We start from the raw sequence: 20,288 nt of genomic DNA on the forward strand, positions 1-20,288 counted from the left end.
CGCCGGGACGCACGCGCGTTGCCGGGGTGGCCCTGTCCCGGAAGCCAGCAGCGCGCACGCGCAGTGCCGTTGGCGCCGGCGGGAGACGCGGCGGTACCGGAGTCGGGCGGGGCGCGGAGCGGAGCGGAGCCTCGGCCGCGATGCCGCGGGAGATCATCACCCTGCAGCTGGGCCAGTGCGGCAACCAGAGTGAGCGCGCCACGGCCGCGGCGGGCCCGGGGCAGCGCGCACCGGGAGGGGTTGGGATGCTGTGGTGGTGGGGGGGGCGGTTAGCGGGGCCTGGCGGGACGGGGCGGGGCCTCACGCGAGTGGGGCGGGGCCTGCGGGCCGGGGCGCTCCGGGCCTTGCCCCGGTACCGGGCCCGGTGCCCGGCCCGTCTGACTGCGCCTCCCCGCAGTCGGGTTCGAGTTCTGGAAGCAGCTCTGCGCCGAGCACGGCATCAGCCCCGAGGGCATCGTGGAGGAGTTCGCCACCGAGGGCACCGACCGCAAGGACGTCTTCTTCTACCAGGTACCGGCAACCCCGGGCCGCGGAGCGTGAGCTGCCCCGCTCCCCGCGGGGCTCCGTGCCCCGGCAGGCTCCGCTCACTGTCCGTGCCCGTTGCACACCCCGCGGGCACCGGGGCCGTGCAGAGAGAGCGGCTCAGCCCGGGCTCCCGCTCCCAGCCCGCCCGCGCTCCCGCTCTGTCACTGGAGCGCTGTGGAGGCGGAGCAGAGGCGCGAGGCTGGGGCTGCCATAGATAGCGCCTTATGTAAGCACCGGGAGTTCCTCCCCCTCGCCGGCTGGGAGAGCTCTGGGGCACAGAGATGATGCACTGGGGATGGGCTGCACCGGAGCATCCTCTCCCTCCTCCCTGTCACCATGTGGGGCTCACCTGCAGCTCATGCACAGGAGCAGCCTCTCCCTCTCACCCTCACGTGCAGCTCATGCACAGGAGCAGCCTCTCCCTCTCACCCTCACCTGCAGCAGGGGTGGCTCATGCTCTGGGAAGGAGGTGGCACCAACCTGCAGCAGCATGGAGATGCTCTCGCTCCCGTTGTAGGCAGATGATGAGCACTACATCCCCCGGGCCGTGCTGCTGGACCTGGAGCCCCGTGTCATCCACTCCATCCTCAACTCCCCCTATGCCAACCTCTACAACCCAGAGAACATCTACCTGTCTGAGCATGGAGGGGGAGCTGGCAACAACTGGGCCAGTGGCTTCTCACAGGTACCAGCCCTTGGGTGAGACTTTTCAGCCCTGGGGTTTGCCCTGTGTCCCTGCCCTGTGTGGCACAGGACCATACTGCCAGTCTGACTGAGCTTCACACTGAGCTTGAGCAGCTCTTGTCCATGTTGTGTGTGGGAAAGGAGCAAAACCAGTCCTGATCTCTCTTGCAGGGAGAAAAGATCCATGAAGATATTTTTGACATAATAGACAGAGAGGCTGATGGGAGTGACAGCTTGGAAGTAAGTCAACAAGGGATTTGGAGCTGGTGACCCTGCCTGGTGTTTTCCCAGCTCTTTGTGAGGTTGAGCTCAGCACTGTGGTGGGCACAGACTTAGCTCAGTGAGCTTTTGAGCACAGAACATGTAGAGAGGGGATCTGGGGACAGATCTTTCCATCCCCACTCCAGCCTGCCCCAGAAGTTCTCTCACTGTTTGCTTGTGGGGTATTTTTCTTTACACTGTCCATGTGAACCATACCCTGTGTGCAGACTGCCAGGGCTGCCAGGTGCTCGTGTCAGGCTGTGATAGGGCAGCAGGGGAAGGGAGAACATCACTAAAACAAGCTGGCAGGAGATTCAAGTGCCTGTTGTGGGAGCTGACATGTGGGAGCTGCCCTGGAGCCAGGCACTGGGAGCTTGGCCTCATTCTAGAAGGAGGGAGGGATGTGAAGGACCCAGGAAAGAGCTGAGAACATGCAGTTCCATTTCCTGTGCCAGATTGGAGCCTGGAGGTGACATTGGAGCTGTTCCAACGCTGCTCTGGGTGGGAGGAACCTGAGTGCTCTCCCACAGAGCAGCTGTTGCACTTTGTGGGGTGTGCAGAGATGTGGGTCCCACTGTGTGGGCAGCAGTGGCCTGAGGAGCTGCAGCTGCTGCTGGGCTCTGGAGGAGCTGGGGTCAGAGGAGCTGGGTCAGTCTGTGCTATGAGAAGCTCTGGCCCTGCCTGGCAGGTCTCTGCTGGAGTTAGCAGGGCTGACACATTGTCTGAGCTTCACCTTCAGCACCCGCCTGCTGCTTCCTTCCAGGGCTTTGTGCTGTGCCACTCCATTGCTGGTGGAACAGGCTCTGGGCTGGGCTCCTACCTCCTGGAGAGGCTGAATGACAGGTGAGCACAGCCCTGGGCAGGTGAGCACAGCCCTGTCCCCTGCCCACAGCCCGCAGGGCCTGGCCCAGCCCGGGCAGCCTGCCTGGAGCTGGAGAGCGCTGACTCAGAGGCACCGCCCCCACCCAAACACTGCCTTGTGCAATCCCTGGCACGCTGCCTGCTCAAGGCTGGCTCCTGATCCGCCTGGGCTCTTGAGAGCCTCTGAAACTGGACTTGATGTGTCCAAGCTCTGCCTTCCCTCAGTGTTCTTATCAGGCAGCTGCCTGTGGACACCCTGACGGTGCAGGGGAGGGTGGGAGGCTTTGGCTGAAGGCTGGGAGCTGCCATCCTGGCCTGTTGCAGCTTGCATCCTCCTGAAAAGGCTTGTGAGCAGCTGCTTAATCAGCCTGTGGATGGCTCAGCCTCCCTGTAGCTCCTCTGGCAGCCGGCTCCTGTGCTGCTGGGGTAGGCATTGCTGGGACACATTCTCTCCCTCCCTGGGAGCCACTCTGGCTGCAGCTTTGGTGACTCACCCTGTCCTGAGCCCTGGAGACTGCTAAGGCAGCTTGTGGGAGGGGAGAGAGCAGCTTGATGGTGTTAACCCTTGAGATGCTGCACTTCTCACCAGGTATCCCAAGAAACTGGTGGAGACCTACTCGGTGTTCCCAAACCAGGATGAGATGAGCGACGTCGTAGTCCAGCCCTACAACTCTCTGCTGACTCTGAAGAGGCTGACCCAGAATGCTGACTGTGTGGTAAGAGGCCCGTGGTGCAGCCAGCCCTGAGGAGGTGGCCCTGTCCCCACAGCTCAGAATTGCAGCCCATCCTGGGGAGATGAGCAAGCCCCAGGTGCAGCAACAAGCACACCCCAAAGAGAGCAGCCAAGCAGATGTGGTCCCAGGGACCCTCACTGGTGCTCACCCCTGCAGAGCTGCCTGGCATTTCTGCCTTGGCTCCAAGGCAGTGAGGACAGGCTGTGCTTCCTCTGTAGCTGTGCTGCAGCCCCTCCTGAGTGCAGCATTTGCAGCACCCACAGCATCCCCAGCCAGGCAGCACCTTCAGTCTGCCTTCAGTCACATCTGAGCAGACACTGCTCATCCCTGCAGCTGCTCCCTGCATGTGGCAGTGCAGGAGCAGTTGCACTGGAGCTGCTGCAGTGGAGCAGAGCTCTTGGGAGAGCATGGGGAGCTCAGCCAGGAGGGAGGGAAGAGGCTCCATTGACGGTGTCAGTTACGTGCCACGCATGAGTCAGCTTGTGGTTTCAAGTGTCTGCCACCTGTGCAGAGGGCTCCTCTCAGGGCCTGTGCTGGCCCACCAGTGCCCTGGGACACATGGCCAGGACTGGCCTTCCTCAGCTGCCTCAGGGGCCCTTCAGAGCCAGGTTTCTCTTGCAGGTGGTTCTGGACAACACAGCCTTGAATCGGATCGCGACAGACCGGCTGCACATCCAGAACCCGTCATTCTCACAGATCAACCAGCTGGTGAGAAGGGCTTTTCCCTAAGGAGAAGCAAGCACAGGGTTTCCCTGCTGTGTTCAGTTTAGTCTGAACCTTCTTCATGGGCTGGGCTGAGGGGTGGGCAGCCTGGAGCTGTGAGTGAGGGCCCTGTGCCCCTCCAGGTGCCACAGCTTCCCTTGGCCGTGCCAGCGTGAGGCAGGTTTTGCCAGGCTCTGCGACCCTCTGCTGAGCCTGTCTTCTCCCCCAGGTGTCCACCATCATGTCTGCCAGCACCACCACGCTCAGGTACCCCGGGTACATGAACAACGACCTCATTGGGCTGATTGCCTCGCTGATCCCCACGCCCCGGCTGCACTTCCTCATGACGGGCTACACGCCGCTCACCACCGACCAGTCGGTAAGGCAGCCCCGGGCTCTCCTCCCCATCCCCAAGGGCACAGAGGCTGCCACACTCACCTTGCAGCATCTGTCAGCCCTGTCTCGCTGTGAGCTGTCACTGCACGTCCCAGATCCCAGGCTCATGTCCCAAATCCCAGCCCACGTGTGCTCACACCACGTGACAGCCGCATGTGCAGTGAGTCAGACCTGAGCAGGCAGCTGTGCTTGTGCCAGGCTACCTGCTGCATGCATCAGGCTCTGGACTGGCAAAAGCCACCCTTAGCAGTGATCAGAGCAAGGCCAGGAGAGTGGTCCCTTGCCAGTCCTGCCACCCCATCAGCTTCAGCAATCTGGGTCCAAACATCAATGCTGATTGTCACTGATGGTGGGCTACAGGTGTCAGACCCTTCCTGAAGCTCAGTCTGTGTCTGAGAGTGAATTTGCCACCCCTCTGCACTTCAAGTGCTGCTTCTTGTGTTTGGCTGGCCCCTAACCAGTGCCCCCCAGCCCCCTGGTGCCAGTGGGGCAGTTCTGGTGTTTGGGAGGTGCTCACCTGCACTGCCCCACCACGGCCCGGAAGGAACTAACAGCTGCTCTTCTCCTCTCCCTGCGTGCATTTCCTCAGGATGTTTCTCAGAGAAGCAAATCTGAAAAACTGCTGGCTCTGAAAAGGGTATCAGTGTGTGATCTGTCCTCCGAGGGAGGAGTGTGGCCAGGGCTCAACCAGTGCAGGAGGGGGCTGCCACCTCAGCCAGCTGTCCCTGCTGTGGGCAGGCTGGGTGCTGGCCCTGGCTGTGCCCACCCAGGCCAGCAGCAGCTGGGCAAAGCCCCAACAGCACTCAGGGACAGGCTGCCCATAGCTCAGAGCTGGGCAAGGCAGGGAGGGCATGCAGTGGGATTTGCTGTGGAACCCCCACTTCTTTCTGCTTGGCAGTGGGACAGAACCCATGTTTGATAGCAACAATATAAAACAGGTCCTTGTCCTTCTGTTCTCAGCTGAGCTTCACCTCCAGCCCCTGCTGTGCTGCAGGGTGTGGGCCAGACAGCCCCCATGCTGGAGCCCCCACTGACACTTTGCTTCTTGGCCTGGCTGTGCCTGTTGTGCAGTGTTGGGATTTCCCTGTCCTGCATGTGGCTCTGCATGTGACTCCATCCCCTGTGTGAGGGCATTTCTGTCCAGCTGCCCCCTGCTCCTGTGTGTGTGTGTGTGTGTACCAGGCAGCAGGAGGGCAGGGAGCAGCACACCCACTCCCTCTGACCCCTGGCTGGCCTGTGCAGGTGGCCAGTGTGAGGAAAACCACAGTCCTGGACGTGATGAGGAGGTTGCTGCAGCCTAAAAACGTGATGGTGTCCACAGGGCGAGACAGGCAGACCAACCACTGCTACATTGCCATCCTCAACATCATCCAGGGGGAGGTGGATCCCACACAGGTGAGTCCCCGTGGCTGTTCAGGTACTGATGGCCATGGTGTGGCACAGGGAAGAGCATGGTCACTGTGCAGGGATCCTGGGGTGAGGCCAGGCAGTGCCTGAGAGCTGGCTTCACATTGCTCCTGTTGGGAGCATGGGAAGGCAGCAGTCATGATGAAATGATTGAAATGACTCTCCATGTGGGGAGCAGCTCCTGGGTCTGCTGCAGCCAGGCTGTTTGTCCCTCACCCTGCTGTCCCTTGCTGTTCTCGTCCTTGCAGGTTCACAAGAGTCTGCAGAGGATCAGGGAGAGGAAGTTGGCCAACTTCATCCCCTGGGGCCCTGCCAGCATCCAGGTGGCTCTGTCCCGCAAGTCCCCTTACCTGCCATCTGCTCACCGTGTCAGTGGCCTCATGATGGCCAACCACACCAACATCTCCTCGGTGAGAGCCTTCCCTGCCACGCCAGGCCCTGCAGCACCAGGCCTCTGGGCATTATCCATCTCCGTGTCCTCAGGCATTGTCCATCTCCCTGTCCCTGGGGTTCATCCATCCTCCTGTCCCTGGGCATTGTCCATCTCTGTATCCCTGAGTATTGTCCATCCCTCTGTCCCTGGGTGTTGTCCATCTGTGCCCCTGGGCACTGTCCATCCTCCTGTCCCTGGGCACTGTCCATCCCTCTGTCCCTGGGTGTTGTCCATCTGTGCCCCTGGGCACTGTCCATCCTCCTGTCCCTGGGCACTGTCCATCCCTCTGTCCCTGGGCATTGTCCATCTGTGCCCCTGGGCATTGTCCATCTCCGTATCCTCGGGCTTCATCCATCTTCTCTTCGTTCTGGGCCTGTCACAAAGCCAGGGGCGGGGGTGGGTGGCTCCCAGCAGGGCCCAGATCTGGTCCAGTGTCCTCCCAAGCCCTGCTGGCTCCTCGGGGAAGGTTCCCTGGGGCTCTGTTGCCGCCCTGACCCGGCGCTGCTCCCCAGCTGTTCGAGCGGACGTGCCGGCAGTACGACAAGCTGCGCAAGCGAGAGGCTTTCCTGGAGCAGTTCCGCAAGGAGGACATCTTCAAGGACAACTTTGACGAGCTGGACAACTCCCGGGAGATCGTGCAGCAGCTGATCGATGAGTATCATGCAGCCACACGCCCCGACTACATCTCCTGGGGCACGCAGGAACAGTGAGTGCCCTGCCGGGGCACAGGAAGCTCCGTGGCCGCCCCCGCGCACGCCGGCGGGGCTCGTCTCTGCCGTGCCCACGTTTGTCACCCCTCAGCGCTGCCTGGCGCGGCAGAGCCCTCGTGCCAGTGCTCCTCTGTGGAGAGCTGGGGCACTGCTCCCACCCCACCGTGTGCCCTGGCCCAGGACAGGACTGGGGCAGCTGCGCGCTCTGCCGGGAGGGAACCTCTGCCTGTGGGAGCAACGCTTGCTGCCAGGAGGAGGAGGAGGAGGAGAGTGACCCTGGGGCTGGGAACAGGCCTGGCCCCCTGAGTTTGGGTGCACACAACCCCCGTGGCCAAAGGCTCCGTGTGGCTGAGCTAGTCCTTGCCCTGGGCGGGAGCCTTGTTCCTCCTTGGCCAGATCAGGCCTGGGGCACGGGCTGTATCTATATTTTTGTAGGTTATTTTGCTTTAATAAAGGCTGTTCCTGCACTGATGCTGCCTGCATGACTCCAGATTGAACAGCCAGGCAGGGAAGCCTAGAGTTGGTGCTTGCCTTGTCTGGCTGGCCAGCCAGCCCCATTGCACAGGAGTACCATGGCCACTGCTCACTGACATGCCCTGGGGTGTGCAGGGCCAGCTCTGCCCCGGCTGGCAGTGCCATGGGGCCCAGGCAGCACTGGGCAACTGCTGCAGCAGAGCCAGAAATACTGGCAGGACCTGCCTGCACGGCTGACCAGGGCGGGCACTGGCACCGCCCTGCCTGCAGAGCACACAGCACCCACATGGAGCTCCTGCAGCAGGGAGGCCCTGGGCAGGGGTGGCCACAAGGGGCTGGGGGTGCCCTCACCACTCAGGATCCGAGGCAGGGACAGCAACACCAGGAAGGACATGGCTGGGAGGCTGGACAGTGTCAGGGGATACGGACACAGCAGCTCTGCTCCTGACCTGTGGGAGTTGGGCTGTGGCCTGGGGACAAGGGGCAGTGCTGGCGCCATCCCAAACCCATGCAGCCCAAGGTGAAAATTAGCATTTTCCTCTTACCCTTTGGGGCACAGAGCAGGTGACTAAAAATACAGCCACGGTGGCAGCATGGGCTCCCACGCCCTCTTTGGCAGCAGCCCCTGTGGCTGGGGCAGTTCCCCCCGCCGGGGCAGCCAGTGCCAGGGGCTGCCGGGGAGCTGGAGCTGCCTGTGCTCTTGGGGAAATGCCAAAGGTCGCCTGGCAATGACCAGAGGGACAGCAGTCCCTGCCCCCAAGGACACGCTGTGCTGCTCCTCCCCTCTGCCTGTTCCAGGCCCTGCTGCCCTGGCTGCCCCAGGGATCCGACTGTCCCAGCCTCCCGCTGGCAGCCCACGCTCCAGGACAGGAGGCCCAGCCTTTCCTTTGTGCATTTATTTAGAAAAACAACCAACCAACCCCCCCCTCCCATCCCAAGACAGAACCAACAAACTCTACAGAGGCAACACTGAGGGGCCGAGCCCCAGCCGTACCAGCTGCCACTCCACCATCCACCCCTGTGACACCAGCCTGGCCACAGGGCCACCGCAGAGCCCAGCCACTCACACAGGAGGAGCCCGTGGCTCCCCAGGGCAGCTTGGCCAAAAGCCGCCCGCAGCTTTCCAGAAGGGGTGGGTCCAGAGGACGGACAGACAGACGATGGCACAGCACTACTGCCTGGTACCCTCTGCTTGCCCAGGGCACGAGCAGGGTGGCCAGGCAGCACAAGTGCTGCAGGCAAAGGCACCAGGGTATAGGGGACGGGGACAGGCCTGGGGGCAGCGTTGGGGACCACGGCAGGGCGGCCCCGCTGCCCACCAGGGAAAGTGCTGGGAGACGTGGGGCGCGCAGGCGTCTCAAAATAAATTAAGGGAATAGCCAGAGAGGCAATGGCAGTGGGGGAGCACGACCCCCTGGCCCCCTGCTCTCTGGGGGCCAGCACAGAGCTGCCACTCGCTGCCAGGCTTGGCTGCCCTCCCACGCCGGCCATGGGAGCACCTGCGTGGCCACAGCAGCTGCTGGGCTAGCTGTGGGAGGAACCCACTGGTGGCCAGGGCCCGGGAGCAGGGCAGAGCCCCTGGGGCAGCACAGTGGGCTCCAGAGTGGGGGCACTGGTGGGAGGCTCCTGGGGCCGGGGCAGCCGCTGGGCACCCGCAGAGGCGAGGTACGTCTTGAGGAGCTGGGCGATCTCATCCACCTGCGGGTACAGGGGGCACGGGGGTCAGCGTGGGGCACCCTCGGTGAGAGGGGAGGGTGGAGAGATGGCAGCCCCTTACCTGGGAGGTCTCAAAGAGCAGGTCTCGGTCCTCCACGGAGAGGCGGAAGGTGCTGCTGTCAGAGGCACCAAAGGAGGAGATGCGGCCGTAGCAGAAGCTGTCCAAGGGCTCGGGCTCTCCCGGCTTGTACAGCGAGACAGCCTTGGCCCCGATGCCCAGCCACAGGCGCTGGGGCCCGGCGCCCACTGGGCTCTGCAAGGGAGAGGGGGGTGTCAGGCTTGCCCACCGCCCCCAGTACCACCCCCGTACCACCCCCAGCCCGGGCCTCACCGCCTGCAGGTCCACATCGAAGAGCGTGGAGCCAAAGCCAGGCCACTCCCGCACCAAAGCCACGTAGGCGGCCATGGCCTCGGGCCGGCCCATGCCCTGCAGCAGCTTCCACTTCTCCACGATGGCAGCCATGGTGCTGGCCCCCTCCTCCCGCAGCCGGCCCCGCAGGCGCTGGTCCCGCTCCGCCCGCTGCTTGGCCAGGGCCTGGCCCCAGAGCCCCCCGGCCAGCAGCCCCGCGCGCAGCCGGGCCCCGCGGCACTTGGGGGGCCGGTGGGGCAGGGGCGGCAGGCGGGCGTGCAGCACGTGGGGAGGGAAGAGCTCCTCGAGGCGCGGGAAGGGCGCGTGGGTGGAGAAGTCGCTGTTGAGGCTCTGCAGGCGCAGGGCCGCCAGCGTCTGCAGCGTCTCCTCCGACGTGGGCACGTAGCCCCGCAGCACCATCTCGTGCGCCTGGCAGAGAGCGGAGTGAGCTGGCACGGCCACCACGGCACGGCCACCATGGCACGGCCACCACAGTATGGTCACCACGGCACGGCCACCACAGTATGGCCACCACAGTAGTGTCACCACGGCATGGCCACCACAGTATGGTCACCACAGTATGGTCACCACAGCATGGCCACCATGGCATGGCCACCACAGTATGGTCACCACAGCACGGCCACCATGGCACAGCCACCCTGGTGTGCCACTCACCTGCTCAAAGAGGAGGGCAAACTCCAGGCTGTCCCGTGGCACGTTGTCCGTGTCCAGGAAGCCGTAGTGCTTGAAGCAGAGCCGGCACGGTGGGTCCTGCTCCCGGTCCTCTCCAGCCAGGCTGCAGCAGACAGGAGCGGCTCCATCAGCTTGTGGATGTGCCCCATACCCATCTGTCCCCTCCCAGCCGTGGCCCCCCAGCCCCTCTCCTCCATAGGCAGCAGAACAGGACATTTACTTTTCAAACCTGGTGAGGACATCAGCCAGCAGCGTGGCACTGCCCACTGGCTGCTCCCGTCGCCGGGACTGCTCGTAGAGCGCAAAGAGGTTGGGGCTCTGGGACAGCCCCAGGCGTGACACAAGTTCCTGGGCCACCTGGGCGAGACAAAGGCAACCGATGGTGACCACGTGTTCCTGGCCACGGCACTCAGGGCTGTAAAGGGACACAGACAGGTCATGGTGGGCAAAGGCAGACAACTCCTGGCCCCTCTCCACCATGGCTCAGCTGGGAGAGACCCTGCTCACCTGCTGTGGCACACTGCCCACCCAACCCTGTGCATCAAAATGTCCCCAGCCCCCCTGCCTGGCACAGCCATAACCCCTCACCTCCTCGGCTGTGGTGTGGGAACTGATGGCCACACTGCAGGCAGGCGCCCCAGGGCAGTGCACCGTGCAGATCATCTCCTGCCGCTGCATCAGCACCAGGATCTCCTCCAGAGAGGGCACACACTCCCTCCCCTTTGTCTTTCCCAGCGCCTCTCGGATGAAACAGGCGTACTTGGCCATCTCCGAGGCGGGGAAACGGTTCTCTGTCCTGCAAGAAATGCCAGGAGGATCAGGGTGGCACTGATCTGAGGGGCACCCGGCACCTGGCGAGCTCCCTGGCACTCACCTGTCCAGGTGGAAGCGCAGGAAGCGCAGGACAGGCGGGGAGGGCAGGAAGGTGCAGCTCATGCAGGTGAGGAGCTGCCAGTAGTGCAGGTCGCCCTGCCCGCCCGGCGCCGGTGGCTCCGTAGTCTGCTTCACAAGCTGGCAGTAAATCTCATCCACCAGCGGGGGCAGGTCCAGGCAGGTCTGCAGGACACCCTGCATCAGCGGCACCGGGTCCCGCTCTGACTCCAGCTGCTGCAGCGAGTTGAAGAGCTTCACAGCCTCGTCACGCAGCGTGGTGTAGCTGCGGGGGCCGGGGGCTGTGGGATGGGATAGGGGTTAACAGCCCTGTGGTGTCAGGAGCTGTGGGATGGGATAGGGGTTAACAGCCCTGTGGTGTAGCTGCGGGGTCAGGGGCTGTGGGATGGGATAGGGGTTAACAGCCCTGTGGTGTCAGGAGCTGTGGGATGGGATAGGGGTTAACAGCCCCGTGGTGCAGCTGTGGGGTCAGGGGCTGTGGCATGGGATAAAGGTTAACAGCCCTGTGGAAATAGTTCTGGGGTCAGGGGCTGTGGGATGGGATAGGGGTTAACAGCTCCATGGTGTAGTTGTGGGATGGGATAGGGGTTAACAGCCCTGTGATGCAGCTGTGGGATGGCATGAGGGTTAACAGCCCCGTGGTCTTCCCCAGGACCCCCTGTCAGCAGCTGGGCACTGTCCTCACACCCAGAGCCAGCCAGGCCCCAGCCCAGTGCCCACCTGCCCTGCACAGCATCCAGCCCAGCCATCACTGCTGCCATCCCAGAGTGCAGTACCCAGCTCTGTGCCCCCCATCTGCCGCTCACCACTTTGGTCCAGGCTGCCGTAGGGGAAGGGCAGCAGGGGGGCGTAGAGGGGGCCACTGGTGTAGCGCAGGATGGGGTTGCAGCGATAGATCTGCTCCAGAACCTCGGGGCTGTCTCTGTGCTCCTGGAGGGGCAAAGCAACAGCTGCAGAGGGGTAACCTGGCACAAAGCCCCACCACCACCCTGGGGCATGTGAGGCCCCAAACACCCACCCCAGTGCACAAACCCCCAGCACCACCCTGGGGTATGTGAGAACCCAAACACCCACCCCAGTGCACAAACCCTACTACCACCCTGGGGCATGTGAGGCCTCTAACACCCATTCCAGTGCTGCTGTGGGCATGGGCTCACCTCGACATCACGCATGAGCAGCTGGGTGGGTGTTTGGACAGGAGCTTTGCTGTCAATGACCTTCTGCACGGCGCACACCCAGCGCACGGCCTCGTTGAGGTGCTCGGTGTACAGGCGGTAGCAGTGCTTCCTGCCAAACACCGTCACGCTCCAGTAGCCTGCAAGGCACAGACCCACTCACCCACTGCCCACCAGCACGCCAGCCAGGCTGGCTCAGCGCCCCAGGGCTCAGCACAGCCTCTCCTCTGGGCTAAACAGGCCCTCAGGGCTGGCAGGGTAACGCAGGGTACAAGCTGTGCCGGGAAGATGAAGCCCGGCCAAGGGGCATGGGCACCTCACCCGTCTCCTTGTAGAGCTGCTTGTCTGGCCAGAGCACGGAGCAGAGGCTGGTGAGCACCAGGGAGCCCAGGCGCCTGGCCCCCTTCTCGTTGCTGCTGTAGTAGTCCAGGGAGTCGGGGGTCAGCACGAACCAATACTTCCGAGGGCGGATCCAGGGGGTCTTCATGCAGCCCCGCATCTCCCGCTGCAGCCAGCCTGGGAAGGGGAACCCTCAGCCTCGCTGACATCCACCCCAATGGCTTCTCAGCACAGGGAAGGGTCTGCACAGCTCTGACCATCCCTCTGGTCACAATCCCACCTTTCACCAGAGCGTCAGGCTCGTCCTCCACCGGCCCTGGGCCCTTGTCCACGATGAGGCTGCGCATCTCCTCTGCAACGAGCAGGGACCTGAGGAGAACACGAGGCTGAGCTCAGGCACCCACGGGGGTCTCCCGGAGCCCCTGAGCAGGGAGCTGGCCCTGGGGCTGGGATGAGCTGGGTCCCCAGGGCCTCTGGGCACCCCACAGCCCTGCGGTGGGAACAGAGTCATTGGGTGCAAATGACCCCGGCTAAAAATAAGCTGTTTGCAGTCTTGGCCCTGCCAAGGAATTCGGAAAATGAACAACCAGGAAGGAATGTTGGCAGCAGCGTCAGAACTGCGCGTACAGCGAGCGAGCAGGCCCCCGTGCCCCGGCACCCCGTCTTCCTCAGCACCAAGCACCCCAGGGCACAGCCTCTGCTGATGGACACAGCCTGGCAGAGCCTCCCGGCACAGGAGGAGTCATGCACAGCCCATCAGCTAAGCCTGAGGCAGTCAAGCTCTCCGGCACGGCAGGGGGATAGAGACGTGCCTGAGGATGCGCCAGGGATGGGGACAAGCACGGCAGTCCCGGCTCTGCCACTCCCTGCTCCACCTGACAGAGCAGCACAGCCTGGTGCTGGCTCAGTGAGCAGGATGGAGCACACACCAGCACCAGGGCAACCCCACACAACATGCCAGTCCCTCAGCTCCTGCAGCACCACGCAAGGGACACGGGGCAGGGGAACACTCACCGCTCCGAGCCACTGCTGCTGCGGGTGGGCTGGCTCAGGCTCACCTCCAGGGATCCCTGGGGAGGAAGGAGACATCTCAGCCCCACGGTCATTACCTGGCATGCAATGACGGTGAGGCATGACTGTACGCCTCCTCCTCCTCCTCATTAACCCAGCTCTGGGCGCAGAGACAGCCTCACACGCTGCTGCCATGGGGCAGAGGAGCCCTGGCACCCACAAGGGCACGGCAGGAGCCAGGGCTGCAGCTGGGGCTCCCCGGGTGCGGGGGCAGCCGGCGGGCGCGCTGGCCGTGTGTGTCCTGAGCTGACCCAGCTGGCTGAATACCGTGCAGAATTGCACAAGGTCAGTGCTGAGTAATACGCTTACGGCACAAAGTCCCATTGTAATGGGGCCGCTGACTTCCTGCCCGCGGCGGTGGGACGCAGCGCTGGGAAGTCCCTGGCCCTGCAGTGGGACAGGGTCAGTTCCTCCTCACGCAGCACGGCTTGACATGGACAGTGCCACTCACGTGACGGGCCTGGCACACATGCTGGGACACGAGGCAGAGCCCAGGCACAGTCAGGCACCGGGCCGGGCACGGTGCCCGGCGCAGAGGGGTGCGGGGACATGGAAGCACCGGCAGTGCTGTCCTGGGAGATGCACGGGAGCTGCTGCCAGCTGCAGCCCAACGGGGCAGCCAGAGGCTCGGCAGGCCAGAGCACGCAACGCCAAGAAAAAGAGACAGACGCTAAAAATAGTGTTGGGAAGGGGGAGCCACCGCAGGTATGGCTGTGCTGTGGGGCAGGGCCGGGCACCACTGACCTGTGGCATTAAGGGCACCTGTCACACAGGGCTGGTGCCCATGCACAGGGCCAGTAGCTCCAGACACTGTCCCGCTGAGAGAGGAGGGCCTCACACGCTCCTCAGGGCTGCAGCATGCAAGCAGTGCCTGCTTTCTGCTCAGGAGGCAGCGGTGGCAGCCGGCTCTTTCTCAGGGATATAAATAAACAGCAGAGGAGCTGCGGCCGCAGGGCCAGGGGAGCTGCTCCCACGCTCCCACCAAGGGCCGGCTGACACCGCGGCTTTCCAAGGACCCCTGGCCACAGCAAAGGGCTCTCGGGGGAGCTGGCGTCACCAGTCGCCCACGCCAGCCCGGAGCCAGCGCGGCCCATGGGATGTGGGAAGCCCAAAGACGGTTCCTTACGTAGCTGTGCCCTTGGCACTGCCACCAGCCAGTCCCCAGAGGGCCCAGCTCCAGCCCTGTCACTGTCCCCACGGGCTGCCCCACCTGCTGCTAAGGGACGGACAGAGCCGGGGCCGTGCTGCAGCCCCCGCAGCGGGCAGGGGAGAGAGGCCACAGTGAGCGGGACCGGGCAGTCCCCACCCCCTGTGCCCCACGAATCCGGGCTGGGATCCACGGCCCTCGGTGCGGGAGAGCGGCGGGACAGAGCGGAGCCCCGGGAGCTCCCCCGCAGCCCGCGCTATCAGCCGCCGCACACGCAGCCCGGCCGGAGGAAGCACCGGTTTCCGCCGCTCCGTTTCCCTCCAGAGAGGAAGCAGCCGGAGAGGGGAGATCCAGGCCCGCTCCCCGCGGCCGGCACGTGCTCCCGGGACAGCCCCGGTCCGCTCCCGCCGCGGGTCTGGCACGGAACCCGGTACCCCGCGGTCCCTGCCCTAAGAGCGGGCAGCCCGGACCGGAGCACCCAGCGGGACGGCCGGTGCTGCCCCGCGGGCCCGGGACCTCCGCGCCCGCCCGGAGCCTCTATGGGCTGCGGCTCTCCCGCACCCACCGGAGCGACGCACCCCGCACCCAGCGGGGCCGCCCCGGCGGCGCGCCCGCTCTCCTCCCGGTGGCCGTCCCGGCGCCGGTACCGGCCCCACCTGGTCTCCGTGAGCGCGGAGCTCGAAGGACGCCTCCTCCTCCTCTTCGGCCTCGCCGTCCGCCTCCCGCTCCGCCTCGCCGTAGTCCCGCCGCAGCAGCGTGAAGCCCCGCCGACAGCACAGCAGCCACCAGAGCCCGCCCGGGAACGGCATCGCCCCGCCGACACCAACGGGACGGCACCGGGACGCGACGGGACCGGCCCGCCCCGCGCACCGGCCGCCGGCCCCGCCGCCGCCCCGGGCGGGCCGGGCCGCGCGTCACCGGGCGCCGCCAATCGCCGCGCGCGGCCCGGGGCGGAGCTCCCGCCCGGGGCGGCGGGGCCGCCGGTGCGTCACGGCGGGGCGGGGGCAGCGCGGGGCCGGGCTGCGCTGGGCACGGAGCTCCCGGAGCCGCCGCCGCCGATAGGGTGCACCGAGTACCCTCGGCACAGCACGGGGGCACCGTCACTGAGCGCCGCCTGCGCCCGGTGTGGGCACCGGCACCGGGCACGGGCCCCTGCCCTGCCCCGCGGCACCCGCACCGTGCGCTGCTCTCCTGAAGCGGTGGCGCCTGTCCCAGCATGGCGACTCAGCCAAGTTTGTGCCAGCGGGCAGCACCGTGGGCTCGGTGCTCGGGCAGGAGGGCACCATGGGCAAGAGGGCATCATGGGCAAGAGGACACCATGGGGAGGAGGGCACGATGGGCAGGAGGGCACTGTGGGCAGGAGGGCACCATGGGCTCTGTGCCTGGGCAGGAGGACACCGTGGGCAGGAGGACATGATGGACAGGAGGACACGGTGGGCAGGAGGACACAGCGGGCAGGAGGGCACCATGCCCAGGCAGGCCTGTCCTGCAGGCCCTCATAGCGACTTTCCACCAAGGAGCTGGTGGAAGGCGTTCATGGTGGTGCCACAGCTGTGTGGCTCAGCTCAGCCCCGGCTCTGCCCAGTGGCAGAGGGCATGGGTGCCACGGCAGTGTCCAGGCCCTGGTCCCGCTCCCGAAGCCCTGGGAGCCCAGGCTCTGGCTGTGCCTCCGCTGTTGGGTCAGCGCCGTCCCTGGGAGCTTGTCGCTGCTGGGATGTGCAGGCAGGAAGCTCCGGCTGCCAGCTCCCCTCCCACGCAGCCGGCTCGGGATTGTGCCTGGGGCTGAGCCCCTGGTGTGGGGCCGGCTGTGCAGACAGGCCAGCCACCAGCTGTGGGGACATCGGAGGGCTGGAGTGGGACCACCCCGGACCACAGGCAGCAGGGGCAGCTGTGCTGTGTGGCCAAGAACTGCCCGAATCTGGCTCTTGATCCCCACCGAGGGCTGTGGGGGACAGAGGCCCATCACCCCACGTCTGCAGCTGCTGAGTCAGCAGGAACATCCTTCTGGCCCAGCAGTAGGTGAAGCTTCTGGAATGGCTTCTTCCAGCCGAGCCCTGGGCTAATCCCAAACAGGGCAGGGGATGAGCAGGAAGTAGCAGGACCAGGAGATTCTTCCCTGCATGCCCAGCTCTGCTGGGAGGCTCCGTGAGCAGCTGCACCACAGCCAAGCCCAGTCCTGTTCCCTCACTGTGGAGCGTTTCCTTAGCCAGGCCTGGTGATGGGACACGGCCTCGGCACCGTGTGCCAGCCCGTGGGGCGAGTGTCGCTCGCCATGTCCTAGCCCGTGCTCATGCGTTGGTCGCCACGTGTCCGGCCCGGGCCAGCCCCCGCGCAGCACCCTGGTGCCGCAGAGCCTCGGGGCCGGGATGTGCCGTGGCACGGGAGCTCGTGGGGGGAGCAAGGAAAGGAGAAAAACCTCCCTCTGCTCCGCCATGGGGTGCAGGACGCAAGGAGGGTTTGTCCGGCGTGGGGTGGGTCTCTGCTGTCCCCTGTCCGGGAGCTCCGTGTCCCTCCAGCGGCGGGGACGAGCAGAGGGCGACCAGGAGCCGTGAGTTTCTGCTGCCTCCTGCAGGCACCGCCCGCCGGTGCCCGTGGCCAGGGAGCCCCGCAAAAACCCCGCTCGGAGACCGGGACTCGTTCGGGGTTTATTGTGAGAGTGGGAACCAACTCGTTCGGGGTTTGTTGTGAGAGTGGGAACCAAATCTTTAGGGGTTTATAGTGAGACTGGAAACCAGCTCGTTCGGGGTTTGTTGGGGGAGTGGAAACCAGCTCGTTCGGGGTTTATTGTGAGAGTGAGAACCGACTCGTTCGGGGTTTATTGTGAGAGTGAGAACCAGCTGCCTGCCTGGTCCCGGTGTTGCACCCACCGAGCCGGCTCACCGGAGCACGCAGACACCGCTCGGTGACATTGCAGGGTCTCTGCAGGGACCGCAGCCCCGCCGGGCAGTGGGGGCACTCGCAGGGCGTGCAGGCGATGCGGAGCTGCTCTCCCCTCTCCCCAGGCGTGTGCCGGCGCCGTGCGGGCTGTCCGGTGCTGCCCGCGTCCCGCTGCTCACCGGGGCTGTCCCCGGTGCTTGGCGGAGGCACCGAGCCCCGCGGCACGGAGCTTCTACATCACGTCCAGGTAGCTGGAGAGCGATGCCCGCCGGCGGGGGCTGGAGCGGCCGGAGCAGCGCGGACCGAGACACCCCGCACAGCCGGCATCGCTGGCGAGCCGCCGCAGCTCCCGGCGGAAGCGCTGCCCGAGGAAGGCGTAGAGCAGCGGGTTGAGGCAGCAGCGCAGGTACGCCAGCCCGCCCGTGACCAGCAGCGCCAGGTCCTTGCGGCGGCTCTGCGCGCAGCTCATCTCCCAGGGGAGCAGCAGCTCGGCCGCGTCCAGCAGCACCATCAGGCTGTGGGGCAGCTGCAGGGCCACGAACGCGAGCACCAGGGCCAGCAGCACCCGCAGAGCCCGCTGCGGCTGGGCACCGCGGCTCGCCAGCAGCGTCCGTGCCACGGCCGCGTAGCAGCTCGTCATCACCAGGCAGGGCAGCGCGAAGCCCAGCAGCACCTGCAGCAGGTTGGTGGCACCGCGGGCTGCCCGTGAGACCTCGCGGGGAAACGCCACGCGGCAGAGGCGGAGGTCGAGGTGCTGCTCTGCCCGGCTGTAGATGAACGGGGGCAGTGCCAGCAGCGCGGCCGCCCCCCAGGCCAGCCCCGCTGCCAGGCAGCCGAGCCGGCGAGCCCGGGGCCGCAGGCGGCAGGCGGCCGGCACACGCACGATGGCCACGTAGCGATCCACGCTGATGAAGGTGAGGAAGAGGAAGCCGCTGTAGAAGTTGAGGGCGTAGAGACCCTGCAGCGCCTTGCAGGCGGCTGTGCCCGCGGACCAGCCCTGCAGCGTGTCGAGGATGGCGAAGGGCAGCGTCAGGAGCAGCAGGAGGTCGGACAGAGCCAGGTGCAGGATGCAGACATCGCTGATGCTGCGTGCCTGGCGGTAGCGAGTGTGTGTGAGCAGCACCAGCCCGTTCCCCGCTGTGCCCAGCAGCGAGAGCAGCAGGTACACGGCGGGCTGGAAGGTGCGGGCGAAGCCCTGCACTGCCTCCTTCTCACAGAGCTCTGGCAACATGCTGGCCTCGCCCGAGTACCCGTCCTCCCAGGGGTAGAAGTCAGTGGTGGCCATCAGCTCTGTTGAGATGGGGCTGGGAGTCACCTGTGCAGAGGGAGGCTGGGCAGGGGTGGCCCGGCCATGGGATGCAGAACCACCCCTGGGACAGCCCTTCTGCACCCAGCCTCACACTGGGAGCCCGGGGCACACTCAGGGCACACCCAGGGCACGCCCAGGCAATCCTTCTCTACCCGCCCTCACCACGGGGAGCCCAGCCCAGGTGCCGCAGTCTCTCGTCCTGGCCCTACCTGCGGGTTTTGTTTCCATCTCACACCCACCCGCAGCAGTTTATTTTGCCGTGCTCAGAGTGTGTAAGAGCGACCACAGAGGCTTCCTGAGAAGCCTGTGCAGAGCAGAGCTGGTGGAGGGACGTGACTGCAGCCACAGCATCCCCAGCACAACACCTTATCCCACAGAATCCCCTTGCACGTACCAGGGAGCTGCTCTGGGGCTCAGCACCCAGCCATGGCCCTGGGCAGTTGAGTCCTGGGATCCACACCAGCATCCCCAGGTGCCCAAAGCCCCCACACACCCCCCCTGGAGACCCCAGAGTGGGCACAGCCTTGCACTGCCCGGTCCTGTTCCCAGATAGGGAGCTCCTGCCTCACACAGGGAGCACAGTGCTCCCATCCCCCAGCTGCTCACCCCTCGGGGCAGCAGGACAGTGCTGCAGCCTGGTACTGCTCTGTTGGGACCCCACTGATCTGGAGATCAGGATATGACACTCTCTGACTCATCATAGCCTCATATCAGCAATTTCACTCTGGCTCCTGTCAGTGAGCCCGAGCTGGGCTTGGGTCCCTCAACTGCTCTGGAGCCACAGCTGGGATCAGAACCCAGTGCCAGGGCAGGCTGACTCTCCAGCAGCTCCTCCAGACCCTTTCCTGCTCAGGACCTGGAGCACCAGGCACCACCCTGATTCCCCAGGGTTTTACCTTTCAGTCTAAATCCACAGGACTCACTAAAAAACGAAGAAAAGCCAATGATGGGGGGGTCCTGCCTGGCTCCCAGCAAACCCCTCACCCTGGAGCCCCCTTACCTGCTCTGTCATTGCACAGCAGAGCCTTTCTCCTGGCCTCTGGGTCTGAAGATGTTGGTGTCTCAGCTCTTTCAAACCTGTGGTTTGACTACGTGAAGCTCCTGATACCGAGAATGAAGAAGAGCACAGGCCCAGCCTTGAGGAAAGCAAGGTGGCAGGTGTGACCCCACTGTGGAGCTATAATCAATCTTTTACTCTGTTCATCTTTTACATCTGTACGCTGGGGACAGAAATAGCAGCTCTGCTCAGTCTCTGTCATGTGGGTGTGCAGGACAAAGCTGGGAGCAGGCAGCCAGGGGAGCAGGGTCTGGCTGAGGGCATCCAGCACATGCAGGAAACCCCAGCCCACCCCAGGGCTGTTGTTGGCTTCTGCAGGAGCAGGGAGAATGGAGACAATGAACAGAGTGAGGCTGCTGTGGGCTGGGCACGGGCAGGGTGTTCCTCAGGCAGGATTGGCAGAGCCCTGTCTGGTCTAGGGTTGTCTTTTCCTGGTGGCAAACGTGGTTGCTGGTGCAGGGCACTCACCCAGGGCTC

At 64.9% G+C, this 20,288-nt stretch overlaps 3 protein-coding genes across 4 annotated transcripts; 1 reads left to right on the forward strand and 2 right to left on the reverse strand.

Moving 5' to 3' along the window:
* Positions 1 to 63: 63 nt before the first annotated feature.
* On the forward strand, positions 64 to 7,184 carry TUBG1 (tubulin gamma 1). The gene is made up of 11 exons (XM_054281465.1): positions 64 to 189; positions 398 to 510; positions 1,043 to 1,210; positions 1,381 to 1,449; positions 2,234 to 2,313; positions 2,921 to 3,047; positions 3,687 to 3,773; positions 3,997 to 4,146; positions 5,406 to 5,558; positions 5,819 to 5,980; positions 6,516 to 7,184. Exons 1-11 carry the CDS (start codon positions 141 to 143, stop codon positions 6,711 to 6,713), a joined length of 1,356 nt encoding a protein of 451 aa, XP_054137440.1. The 5' UTR covers positions 64 to 140; the 3' UTR covers positions 6,714 to 7,184.
* An 884-nt stretch (positions 7,185 to 8,068) lies between these two features.
* PLEKHH3 (pleckstrin homology, MyTH4 and FERM domain containing H3) lies at positions 8,069 to 15,435 on the reverse strand. 2 transcript variants are annotated; one of them, XM_054281518.1, is made up of 13 exons: positions 15,225 to 15,434; positions 13,365 to 13,420; positions 12,631 to 12,719; positions 12,333 to 12,527; positions 11,994 to 12,151; positions 11,643 to 11,766; positions 10,820 to 11,117; positions 10,534 to 10,741; positions 10,166 to 10,302; positions 9,928 to 10,048; positions 9,235 to 9,681; positions 8,965 to 9,156; positions 8,069 to 8,885 (listed from the first exon to the last, which is right to left on the reverse strand). In XM_054281518.1, the coding sequence occupies exons 1-13, from the start codon at positions 15,375 to 15,377 to the stop codon at positions 8,712 to 8,714; spliced, it is 2,352 nt and encodes a 783-aa protein (XP_054137493.1). In that variant the 5' UTR covers positions 15,378 to 15,434; the 3' UTR covers positions 8,069 to 8,711. The 2 variants fall into 2 exon arrangements, with proteins under 2 accessions (XP_054137493.1, XP_054137492.1); XM_054281517.1 differs by having other exon boundaries at positions 8,965 to 9,681; positions 15,225 to 15,435.
* A 2,242-nt stretch (positions 15,436 to 17,677) lies between these two features.
* CCR10 (C-C motif chemokine receptor 10) lies at positions 17,678 to 19,860 on the reverse strand. The gene is made up of 2 exons (XM_054281627.1): positions 19,755 to 19,860; positions 17,678 to 18,760 (listed from the first exon to the last, which is right to left on the reverse strand). Exons 1-2 carry the CDS (start codon positions 19,764 to 19,766, stop codon positions 17,678 to 17,680), a joined length of 1,095 nt encoding a protein of 364 aa, XP_054137602.1. The 5' UTR covers positions 19,767 to 19,860.
* Positions 19,861 to 20,288: the final 428 nt, after the last annotated feature.

Source organism: Melozone crissalis, unplaced genomic scaffold (genome assembly GCF_028551555.1).
Source record: "Melozone crissalis strain CALT ecotype California unplaced genomic scaffold, PUWL_Pcris_2 ptg000032l_1, whole genome shotgun sequence".
NCBI lineage: Eukaryota > Metazoa > Chordata > Aves > Passeriformes > Passerellidae > Melozone > Melozone crissalis.